This window comes from Temnothorax nylanderi, unplaced genomic scaffold (assembly GCF_030848795.1).
Source record: "Temnothorax nylanderi isolate EJ_2023f unplaced genomic scaffold, tnyl_v1.0 TNYL_tig0174_pilon, whole genome shotgun sequence".
NCBI lineage: Eukaryota > Metazoa > Arthropoda > Insecta > Hymenoptera > Formicidae > Temnothorax > Temnothorax nylanderi.
In genome coordinates, this window is record NW_027249236.1 from 366260 (window position 1) to 378902 (window position 12643).

Sequence of the window (12643 nt, forward strand, 5' to 3'; positions counted from 1 at the left end):
CACATTCTTGATATATTTTTGATTTGTATAAAATTAATTGATATTAAATTTTGCTACTGCTTACTCGACGTTCTGCCTAAGTGCTATTAAAAAATGCACTTTTCCACCTAGTTTGCATTGGATGGAAAAGCACCCTGTTTTACCCTGTCAACTCCGGCGATTTCTCGTAGAACGTGAAGTGCATAATTTTATCCGGTTGTAAAAAAAAAAAGCCCGGCCTTATCTCACCTGCTACATATGTTTTGCATACGTAATAGGGATGTAGCTGGAGTACTCGTGCTTACGTCTATGTCCATCAATGTACTCAACATGACAAAAAAGATATATGCATTAACACTTTATAGTCTGTGCAAAGCAGGACGACAAGCCGGACAAGCGCGCTCGTAGTTGTTTTTATCAGTTCTTTTCATTAAAAGCCGCGTCAATAACTTTGTCCGTCGTCTTCTGTTTACAAACAAAAGGATTAACGCTCCATTATTCATTAAGTCTGTTTTTAATTTTATTGAGAATTTATTAATTTCCATAAATGGACAAAACGCGATATTAAGGATACATCAGGACGGTCAGGATACAATGTGTAAACACTTGATAACTGATTGTTATTATTCGATCGTGGGCGTGTATTTACGTGTTATTTCTGTGTCCATTATGAAAATTTACATAATCATTAGAGGAAAATTATTGTTACGTCGAACATACAATTTCATTTAGAGTGGCGTTCATTATAGGAACTTGTGCAGTGCATAAGACAGTTTCATTAACCGATATTAATAAAGTTCTATTCTTCTTACATTTAATTATACATAGTTGTTAGGTTTCATTAAATGCATTGAATATCTACAGATGTAAACAAAACGAAAACAAAAACACGTATATTTACGAGTACAATTCGTACTCTAAATAAGTTGAAGACAACTTCTATGGATATAGGCAAATGATTTGTATTCATCTCGAGATATTATTCAGTTGTTAGTGTTCTAGAGGAAAATATTCGATGTTTAAAGATGCTTGTTTATTGCGCAATAAATAATTTCGTTTTAACATCGAAATCGAATTTTTCTTTTCGCGTTTCTTCTTACTGTCTTTATTGATAACGATCGTCGATTGATTGCATCAGTCAACGTTACTTGTTGTCGATTCATAAGCGACATCCTGCATCCTCCGGGAAGAAAAAAAATACACTTCGCAATTTTTTTACCTACAGGTTATTTTTCTGAGGAATCACACCGTTTTCTAACATACAATACACGCTGTTTTACAAACAATTTGTACGTTATCTCTTTTTTTCGAGACTTTTTAAAATATTATAAATAATAATAAGACGTGTTAAAATAGTTAAAATATATTGTTATACGAAATAATACTTATCATTATGTGATAACAATATAGTATTATAAAAGTATTTTTCTGTTTTATACACAAATTTATTTCATAAATTGATTCAACTAAGTGTAATTGTGCTATATTTCGTCGAATTTCTAGTATTATATATTGTTACACGCTATGTGCTTGTAGTAATGTAATATGAAAGAATATGCCATGACAATACATTTAAATCTAACAATATTGTATTTGCTATTATTGATTTTCTCTAAAATTGTTTGCGCGCGATAATCATGATATATTATGAAATAAATCCATTATATGCATACATATCAACTTCTAAATATGAAATGCACAATTATTTATAAGAAGTTTTTATTTTTTTGTGATGTACCTTAATAAATGACTAATAAATTACATTTGTTGATACATTTTCCATGGAATAACAAAACTTATGAAAGTAGCGATTTATAAACTTATTCTCTCTTTTTATTACTTTTGTTTTGATATAACCTCTTTCAGTCGGCATCAGATTATTTCAATCTTCGTAAAATACGATTATCGTGATAAAAAGAAAAAAAGAGAACGGGAAGAAAATGTCGGAAAAGATTGTAATACAAACGATCGATATAGCTGCGTGTATTCACGAAGTGAGATTTCATGTTGTATACTTCTCTAGGCATTATCCGAGATCGGACGTAATGCGTTCCTTCGTGAATATATTCATGATGAATTGTACACGTTCCAGTATCATCAGCTTTAAATCTTGTGCAATCACTCCGCATGTCCACTTTATTTCGCGTAATGCGTAATTTGTTATATAAAAAAATCGTATTTTATACACAATATGATTTTATATACGATACGATACGTTTGAAAAGAACACTCAGAAAAAAGTGTAGCATCAGATAGTACAATTGTGAAGATCTCTTCTACAAATAATAGTACAAATAGGGACAGGGATAAATTGTAGTAAATGAGTCTAAAAAATTGTTCTAAAAAATTATTCTCAGATTGTCTGAAATCAATTAGGAATGTTCAGTGTAAAACTCGGGGCAGATGGCGCCATGGCGTTCTGTCCTGTCATGGCGGCGTCACTAACACTAACTCAATGACAAACTGCTTAAGACTGTAAAATATTACAATATTAATTCGCGCGTTTGTTTCACAGAATCACAGTTTTTGTGTTTGCATGTGACAAAATAAATTTGCTACAAAATTGTAGTTAATCGGTGTATTTCATATTTTCTATTACATTACAATTTAAAGTTACTTATCTGACAAAATAAGGTCTACAATATTGTGTTAACTTTTTCCGAGAGATTTTTCTCAGTGAAGCTTTTTCTCGATAAGTTTATAAAGATAAAGGATATACAGGGATGTTCTCGCGTAATTTACAAATAGGGTATCCAGTTATCTGGTAACTGCAAATGGTGCAATATCATATTTCAGGTGCGTTGATGATGAGACTTTTCGTGAAAATAGAGCCGGCCTTATTCTTGACCGGTGTGCTATTTCCTTTGCAGCGCATACAATTCTGCGCTACTCAGCGTTTTCTGTCGCCTGCAGCTTTTTCGCTGTCAACTGTTAAAACATTCCAGATAATTGGTTTTGCTACCATTAAATGGATATAATGATGAACATACAAATTCGAGAAAAATATGAATTCTCCGGAAATCTGAACGATTCTTATGGGAATGTCGAGTGTTTTTTTTCTTTCAAAGCAAATATTTGTAATTAAATTGATATGATATTGCAATGTAAACGTCGCTTAGTATTATGTAATGTAATTAATTAATTACGTAATAAATTAAATTGAGATAATTTTCTCGAGTTTTGATTTATTATTATTGTATGATTGTATAATCTTATTACTGTTTACGGGAAGTGTAGTAACATTTCTCCAATTGGATCGAGAACGCCGGGCAACCGAAGAAACGTGGAAAGGATTCTAAGGATAAAGAGGGGTTTGAAGTTACGATCCAAATTGAGAGATAAAAAATGGATCGAGTCCCTTGCGGGTGGCTTTTGCCCTGGTTACACGCGGGGGCGTATCAAACTCAACGTACTGTCGCATAAGTGTTCCGGATATTTTGCTGGTATAGATGCAATGCGTGTGTACGTCACACCGTAAATATCGACACGGAATCGGGCGGTATAAATACGTAAAGGAGTGAGAGGAAGTTGAGGAAAAAGTATACGGATATATAAAAGAACGTCTCAAGGGGAATTCCGTTATTCATATTTCAGAAGCGCGAAGAGGAATTCGCATCGAAATGCTCTTATGGTGTTTTCCGCCTTTTCGAGCGGTTTTGATGTTGCAGATCTCGCATTTCCGGCAAACACAATTTTCATATTTTTCTTAGACCGCTAATTATACACGCGGCAGAGGGTAATTACGAATTTATATACGCATAAGTCATGTGTTTCGTAACGTTTTATATCTTTGCGAAACTTTTTATGCAATATAAAAAGATACTGCGCTTGTGAATACTTGCACTCTGAGTATGCGTATAGCCTGTGTACGTAAAGAAAGAAGCTATAAATTTATGCACAGAAAAAAAGAATATTCTTGATTTGAAAATATCTTTAGTTTCAACGTGGAAATCTTGAAATAAAATTATATTGCGTGTTAAATAAAAAGATTATAGTGATCGCTTGCTTATATACGAAACAATCTATATATCTTATAAGAATTTCAACTTTCTGTTTCAATATTTTTTTCTTGGTTTAACTATATAACGACTTCATTCAAGCAATTTTTCTTCGTTTAACTTAGCTGGCGCTAGACTATGCGCGATTCGTGGTTCGTGATTCGCGGTTCGCCATTCGCGCCGGTTCGCCAGCGGAGCGGTTTTTTGACGAAATCAAAGAAATGAATCTCTTCATTTCTTCATCTCTTTCATTTCGTCAAAAAACCGCTCCGCTGGCGAATCGGCGCGAATGGCGAACCGCGAATCACGAACCATGAATCGCGCATAAGCTAGCGCCAGCTTAACGCAATATAATCTCATTTCAAGATTTCCACGTTGAAACTATTTTCAAATCAAGAATATTCTTTTTTTTGTACGTCAACAGTACATTAGAAAGAATGAATATATATATAAAAAGTAAGGATATAATTAATAATTAATAATATATAACAAAGTTATAGAAATTCTGGGTTGTTTGTAAATGTATATCTTTTTACGCTCACGTGCTCAGGTATATGTCTTTTGAGAACCTTGCCTTCCATTCGATTGTTCCTTCCGTCGCGTCGTCAAATCTCTTGGTAGCCACACCCGAGGTTTCATATGTACTACTTGTATCGTGGTTTCTTGTTTCAACCACTCTTCAGATATCTACATGCACGTTCGAATTGTCGCAAGCATCCTAGATATTTCGCTCCCACAATGAAATAAAAGTTTGTTGTTGTGTATAAACTTACCTAAGGATTATTGCATGATGATATGAAAGTGCAAGACCGTTGATCTAATTCGAAAGTACTAAATACGAAAGTATTAAATTTATTTTTAATATTTATGACTATTAATAAGAAAATTGTGTCACACAAATCTGGAAATAAGGAAGAGTTGTACAATATCTCTAACGACTCTAATTCTACCAGTGAGTGATATTTGAAAGACAATCATTAATGTAATTAAATATTAGGTCATTCCGTAAGTATATATATAATGCGGCTTTTTTCAAAGATATTTTTAGGAAAAAAAAATTGACATTTTAATTGTAATCTAAAATATATTTTCCATTATTACTTACAACTACTTCTCATCTTAATCTTAAATTTTCAATTCCCTGGCGATAAAAGTCTTTCGATTTTGAGCTAAAGAATAAATCAATCTTCCTTTTATACCACATGCATCATTTATGAGATGACCCAATATTCTTATCACTTTCGATTATTAGCATTTAAATATATTAATTTATATGTTGTAAAGAAACGTGGTTATATTTTTGTTTTGTTTTGTTCCACTAAATAGTTCAAAATAGAATGTGTATATTTTTGTTAGCTGTAACAAGTTTCCTGTTTCAGCTCCTGTGCTCACCCCTCTATTAGTAATACTACTGTCGGGGTTGAATTACGCGTACTGTATAAATCTACATACATTTTGACGTTTGTTGCCATTGCTTCGTTGCAAGCGGCGTTTAGCTTATAACGCGTAAGACCGATATGAAACTGGTGGGGCTTCGTTAAATATGTATTGAAATTAACGACGCGGCAATAAACAAATATCGCATTATTAGCAGTAATGATGTTGAGAACATTATTCAACTAACTTGCATATTTTGCCAATAATTATTTCGCGCTTATCAATGCCAGCCGTTAGCAATTGAATATGAAATTCATCTCTGCATATTGTGTATCTTTTAATATTAAAGGTAGCACCTTTATTTATAACGGGGTTTTCTACCCCTACTTCATATACAATGCTTTTTATTATAAATATACAAATATAATAAAAAAGTGTTCAATTTAGAAATTTGCAGATTGCTTCCTCAATTTGGCAAATTTCTCATAGATAAAACTTTATGAGCGAAAAAAAATGATCAGGAAGCAGTTTTACATAAAAATTTAGAAATGCTGCAAAAATCAATGTAAAATTACTATATCGCATTAGTTTGTGTATACACTGAGAAAAAAATTTACTAAAATAAAAAAAATTTAGCTTAATTTTAGTAAATCGCGTGTTTGCATGCAACTGTGAACGCGTTTTTTTAAAATAAGAAACTGTATGTATTTATTTGAACAACATAATTCTTTTATAAAGGAAATAATTAATTAATTATAACAAGTATTTACTACAATGCAGTTAATAATTATTGAAATATAATTTTTATTTTTTACTAATTAGTAATTTTCTAATTATATTTATTACTTTCAACAAAATGCATTTTTTCATTAAATAAAGAATTCATAAACTTTAAGAAGTATTTTGTATACAATATAGTCAATATTTATAGAGATATGAATCTTATGTTTTATAAGTTAACAATTTTCTAATAATATTTATTTAATTTAAAAAAATAATTTTTCTATAAATTATTTTTACCTATAAGTAAAAACTTTAAAAATTTTTTCTAAAACATATATAAATTGGCGTCCAAGCGCCAAGAGATATCCTTGTAGAGAGAGAGAGAAGGGATTCTTCCACTTATATATATACGAGTCTTACGACAGTGGACTCTGTGGTTTTCGCCTCGCAGGGAGTCTGCTTATATATTATGGTTGGATATATTTTAAATTTGAGAAACGTTTCCCATCATACGCCACCTAGCAGCGTCGCGCGTCGTTGCGAACTTATAGGATTCCGTCGAGTTAAAAATGCTTACAAATAAAATATTCTTTTCCTTTTTTTGTCGAATATATTAACTTTATTTCAGTATGCGTTTCCTTAAATGTAATAAATTGCACTAAAGAAAATATTTATTTCTTATAAGTACTCCATTTATTATTTTTATAACTTTGGAAACGTGAAATTAAGTAAATATTTATTAAAGTGCCATTTCTAAAATTAAAAGATTCGGATTTAGTATTTTAAAAATTCATTTCCCAAGTGGAAATTGTATTTGGGCCCTGGCCGGGCTATGACCAGTTTTCCCGAATAATTATCGGGCCCTGATCGGGAAAACTCTTCAGAACCTGCCTTGGCTAGGCGACGCCTATCCTGACCAGAAACCCACCGGGAAGCCAAGGCAGGCCCCGGGCATTTTCCCGACTTGGGCCGAACTAGTATATGGGAAAGATAGCCATAGCCTAGTCGGGGCCCGATCACAGCTTTTCAAATATCCCGATTCAGCGGCAAATGTCCTTCTACCTGTTTCAAAATAATTCTCGGGCTGAAATAAATATACTACGTATATAAATAAGAAGCATTAGTTTATTATAAATAACATACGTGAAATAAACATTTTTAGATAATCTATATACGTATTATGAATATTGTATAATCATGAAAAAATTAAACCAAACATATAATAAAAACGTAGTAAATTAAGAAACGTGAAATAATTTTTTTTTAATTAATAAACATTAGTTATATATATCGTACGTAAAATAAACTTTTTTTATAGATAATCGATATATACGTATAAATATACTATGAAAAAAAAGTATATATATAATAAGAATGCATTACATTAAAAAACATACGTGAATTGACTTCTTTTAAAATATTAGAAAAAGTTTTTTTATAGATGTTGCATTTATGTATTACAAACACACATTAAATAATTAAAATTAAAAAAAATAAAAAATTTGTTTTTAAATAAAAAATTAATCCTTTCTTCTCCGCTGTGATCGGTGTCCTTCCCAGTCTTTGGCATTAGATAGACAATTACCGAGTGCAGTATACGAATCTTTTTCATTAATGATTGCACCGTGTTTGTTAGTCAATACATCTAGAAAAATATTTATTAGACATCGCTTAAATAAAAATACAACGACAACATATTCAGTAAATACAAATTTTCTTGGGGTATTTTTAATTAAGTATAAATATTACCTATTATAGCATTACAGAATAGAGTATTTTTAAGTACCATTTTCCCTTCCACCTGCTTTTGAGCAGTGCATTGAAGGGCCAACTCCCGGGATAGATATTTTTTTATCATGTTTGTCACCGATCTTGTCACATTGTTGTGACGATCGGCCAAAAAATGCAACGAAGCAAACTACAAATATAATATTAAGTATAAAATATAAATTAACATTAAAATATTGTGCAATATAAGTGTAAAATTTGTAAGCACAAATAAATAAAGCAACTTACATAGTCCCGCTTACAGTCCTCATTTAAATTTAAACACTCTTCAAAATCATTAAATTCATCTAAGGATTTTAACGGCAAATTAATCTCATATTTCTCGGTAAATGTTTTGCTATTTACGCCCACACCATGCTGAATCACGTCAGAAGCTTCCAGTAGTGCCATAATAGTATTTTGGTTTTTCTCAAGTAATTTTATTGATTGCAATATATCCTGCAACGCATCCATGAGAATTTTAAATGCTGAAAGATTAACAACCTATTGAGAGATGCTATACATTTTTTAAATATCTATCTACATAGTAAGGAAACAAGAAATGAAGGCCTTACCACGAGAGTCTATGTGCTCAAATTTTTTACTGTTCGTTTTTGAACCATTTCTTTCCACTGACGACGGTATCAAAGGACATGCTTCATTTTTATTTATATTGTTCGAAGAGTGCTTTCGATCTGTAATACCAAATCACATACAACACAAAATCATAGATAGAATAATAAATTCATTTTACATAATTAACAAACTTCATCCAATCACAATCGTTCTATTTGTTGCTGCTTGGTAGCAGTCAAATCCAATTTTCAAGTTGTCTAAGGAAGAAGTTGAAAATGGGAAAAGTAGTGAAATTTTGATTATGACGACAGAATATCAATGTTCTTAAAATTTAGCCGAGGAAATAATGAGCGGTCATCCCACTATATTGCAAACTAATTTTGAAAAAAAGTCAATCCAACTGATACATAGGTAATAAAGTGACTACTTAACAATTAGTTGACTATGGAAGTAACTAGTAAATTTAATAATAATAATAAATAAATAATAATAAATAAAATGTGTAATAAACAAATAAAATAATAATAAACTGACTAGTGCATACAATAAGAAATAATAATGAAATAACTAGATCTGATAGAAAATTTTTTGTAAAAGTAGTGTATAGTTAATTCAAAGTACAAACTTTATTTAAATTTACTCTATTTAAATTTACTACTAAATATATTTTTCGTAAATCTATTTTCGAGTAAAGTTTCATTTCAAGAAATTTAAATACTTTGACTAAAAATACAAAAAAGAAAATGACTCCTGTTCTTTAATTATATAATACTTACTATTGTCTCCAATAGACTGACATTTAAGCTGTTTCCCTTGCATTTTATTCTTGGCCACACGATTCTCTGTATTTTGAGATAAATGTTTTATTGATGTCTTCGGTACTTTGTTTTGTACAGCACAATTTTTATATGTCATACGTGGAAAGAAAGATAATAAATATTAATAACACATACAATATAATCCAAAATAGTAACTTTTCCTTAAAATGCTTCGTTTAATATTTAAGTAAATATGGTCCGCGCGCGAATGTACCAACGTTATTTTGGCTTTAAGCAAGACTTAAATATGTGTCTGCCTTTATTTATTTAGAAAGAAAGATAAAGATTGATAGATCAATTAAGTCTCACTTAAAGCCAAAATAACGTTGGTGCAATCGAGGCTAAGCAGTTCTCAAAAACCCTTAAATTTTACAGCATTACAATTATGTAGATTTGTTTTTCTTACCATTTTCATCAATAAGCTGAAATTCTTTCTGTGATATTGTATGAGTTTTATGTTTTATGATATCTACCCCTTCCTTCGAACATTTTGATGAAGAATGTGATTGCTTACTTTTGCCTCCATGTGCTATAAACAAATACAAAATATTACAATATTGTTATTAATACACATTATATAAAAATAATTATGTGAGATTTCGAAACATACTTTCGGGTAATGGAAGTGGCTTAACGGACATGAGTGCTTTTACATTACTAAGCTCTTTTTTTAAAGCTCGAGATTTGCAAGCTGCTTCTATTTCTGCTGCCTGTTCCTCCGGTTCTAATTCAGTGTCCGATGTAAAGACAAATAATTTATCTTGCAAGCTTTGCAATTTCTGAGATGCTTCATTGTAAGACTCTGTTAATAATATATATTTAAAATGCTTGTTATTAAAATATGCAAGTTCGTTATAATATGCATTACTTACTTGCGCGACCTTTGATTTTGAACGAATAAGTTGGCCAAAAATTTGGTGGGTCAGCTGAAGCCTTCACTAATTTTTCTAATGATTGCTGTACTTCAGCAGTATATGGAGGTGGCTGGAATTTTACCATACATTTTCCCTTTTTCTTGTCATAATCTACCCAGTTAATGGGCACTATATCTAAAGAGCGTTTCCCTTTTCGTCCCCTCATAACAAATTCAATTATTAGGAATTTATTATCCTCGCAGGAGTCATCATCCGACGACTGCTCTGATACACTTGTATGAGGTGCATATTCTGATTCAGACATCTGTAAATAAAATAGGAATATATTGTAATATTTTATATATTAAAAACAAGTAAAGACAAAATAACATATTTTCGAATGATATATTTTCAAACAAGAATTTCAAAAATATATATTTTTATATTGAAAAACAAATATCGTCATTATAAAAAGAAAACAGAATAATATCTGTCATTAATTGAACAATGTTTTGCAGGAAACCAATTTTAAAGTTATTAATGAAAACAATATACAGTTTCGAAAATTGATAAAAATTGAAAACTAAGCAGAAATAATTAAGAATTTGATTTTAATTCTTCGAGAATTTTCGAGACTTGTTATCAAATTAAAAGACACATGTGCCTCATAGAAGAAAACTGTTTAAATTAAATTAAATTCAGAACAATTTTTAGAAGAGAAAATACTTACTGTTTAATTCTGTCTTCTTTGAGAGCGTCGACAAAGGCGGGTATGTTATGGTGTTATAAGATAGCGTTGGCTGCAACTTTGAAAGTCGCTTTGATCATCAAATGTCGCTCTTTTTAATTGTTTGTTCTTTTTTTATTGAAAGAATAGGCGTATTTAATCTTCCACGAGAAATTGTAATGTCTTTTCGCTTCCTAACCTCCTCTTCCTAACCCTCTTCTTTATCGAGGAAACACAAACTCTGGATCCACTATCAATCTATTATTTTCTAACGTGACCACTATTTCTTGAGTGAAGAATCTCACTTCTTGTTTCTCTTAATCGAGAGAAATATGGAGTCGTGACTTGGGCACATGGATTTACATCTTCTAAATGTCGCAAGCTTCCGTTGGTTACAATGGTATGAACAATAACGAAATAATAAAGAAACGAATCGTTCGATGTGAAGTAAGCGCAGTGAACTCGATCGCAGTGACGTAGGTATAATAATCGATAATCGATAAATTATTGCAAAAATAATGAAAAGTCCTGAGAGTTCCAAATTAATGCAGAGATATTTTTGCTCACATTAGAAATCTGTTTCTGATATCTTTTTCTCAATGTACTTTTAATGAATTCATTGACATTTTCAAAGAAAATTTTCAGTTAATGACAAGATAGTGAATGATAGACTAATTTTTATTAAATTTTGATTTCTTATAGTGTTTAAAAATCCTAACCTAATACTTAATACTATTACATATATAAACGATAAATCTTTTTATTTGACATTTTATAGATGCAAATATCCTATTGCAAAAACTCGTTCAGGACTTTGTGGAGCAAAATTTAATTTTAATTTTAATAGTTTATTACATATATTATTTATATTCACAGTCCTTAAAACTGCCGATGGCTCAAGTTCTATCTCCCACATGTTTGTGACATCTGAATTTGAAGGATATTTATATACTGACTTTTTCACGTTGATTATTTTTCCTGTTACGTATACAGTTCTTTCTTCGGTAAGAGACATATACAATATTTTTAATATAGTGTTATCTCTTAAAAGCACTAAGTCATTTTTCTCATTTTTTGATATAATTGCACCATTATATTTAATTTCTAATACTTCATTATTGTCAGTTTGTCGTAGGATTTCAAACGTATAGGGTAATGTACCCTTATTAACTTTCAACATCTTCTGCTCATGTCGTCTTCTGCAATATTGCGCTAAAGGCCGTTGTTTTAATTGAATCGACTTTTTCATTTTACCCAAAAAATTTTCAAACGAGAACGCACTGATGGCCATCAAATTGCAGCCCATATTTTGAACGTCATCTGCAAGGTGTTCCAAGTTGTGCGTATTAAGGACAACAGACTGCGAACCATATATGTCTGATTTTGTACGAACATACGTTTTGAGATAATCCTTGGCATATTCACTATAATTATTCACAGTTTGTCTACCGCACAAGATCCTACATGCCATATGAAATAGTAAGAAATGTTTATATGTTACATCATTCAATAAATTTTTTAAGACGATTGGTCCATAATATAATAAAAAAAATTTGTATTCTGTTGCTTTCCATTTTGACAGATACCCTAGTTCTCTTGGTTTGCGCTGGAAATCCTTGGGAATACACTGCTGTATATATTTTAGTCTCCGAGACAATTCCATCTTCTGGTCTTGATTCAGTTTTACCTTCAGATTTGACAAGAAAGAATCCAGAACTGCTTTCATTTCACCAAGACAGCCTAGATGCATAAAATCGAGTACAAAACTCGAAATCATATCCACTGGTGGATATATCAGAAGTAAAGGTGATGCACCGACATGAT

At 30.9% G+C, this 12643-nt stretch overlaps 3 protein-coding genes across 5 annotated transcripts in view; 1 reads left to right on the top strand and 2 right to left on the bottom strand.

Annotated features, from left to right (window-relative positions):
• Positions 1-311, bottom strand: part of LOC139778154 (phosrestin-2) — a 38510-nt gene extending 38199 nt beyond the window's left edge. The window contains exon 1 of the mRNA XM_071715995.1: positions 229-311. Within this exon, the coding sequence (XP_071572096.1) occupies positions 229-311 (83 nt within the window). The remainder of the gene's footprint in view (positions 1-228) is intronic.
• The window catches only part of LOC139778173 (uncharacterized), a 42979-nt gene extending 39832 nt beyond the window's left edge, over positions 1-3147 (top strand). Inside the window, exon 3 of the mRNA XM_071716025.1 lies at positions 2776-3147. Coding sequence (XP_071572126.1) covers positions 2776-2957 — 182 coding nt within the window. The 3' untranslated portion in view covers positions 2958-3147. The remainder of the gene's footprint in view (positions 1-2775) is intronic.
• A 4037-nt stretch (positions 3148-7184) lies between these two features.
• On the bottom strand, positions 7185-10957 carry LOC139778153 (uncharacterized). 3 transcript variants are annotated; one of them, XM_071715993.1, is made up of 9 exons: positions 10823-10957; positions 10111-10417; positions 9849-10040; positions 9645-9767; positions 9197-9262; positions 8420-8539; positions 8094-8332; positions 7827-7995; positions 7185-7722 (listed from the first exon to the last, which is right to left on the bottom strand). In XM_071715993.1, the coding sequence occupies exons 2-9, from the start codon at positions 10415-10417 to the stop codon at positions 7598-7600; spliced, it is 1341 nt and encodes a 446-aa protein (XP_071572094.1). In that variant the 5' UTR covers positions 10823-10957; the 3' UTR covers positions 7185-7597. The 3 variants fall into 3 exon arrangements, with proteins under 3 accessions (XP_071572094.1, XP_071572093.1, XP_071572095.1); XM_071715992.1 differs by having other exon boundaries at positions 9197-9301; XM_071715994.1 differs by having other exon boundaries at positions 7596-7722; positions 7864-7995; positions 9197-9301.
• Between the last annotated feature and the right edge of the window lie 1686 nt (positions 10958-12643).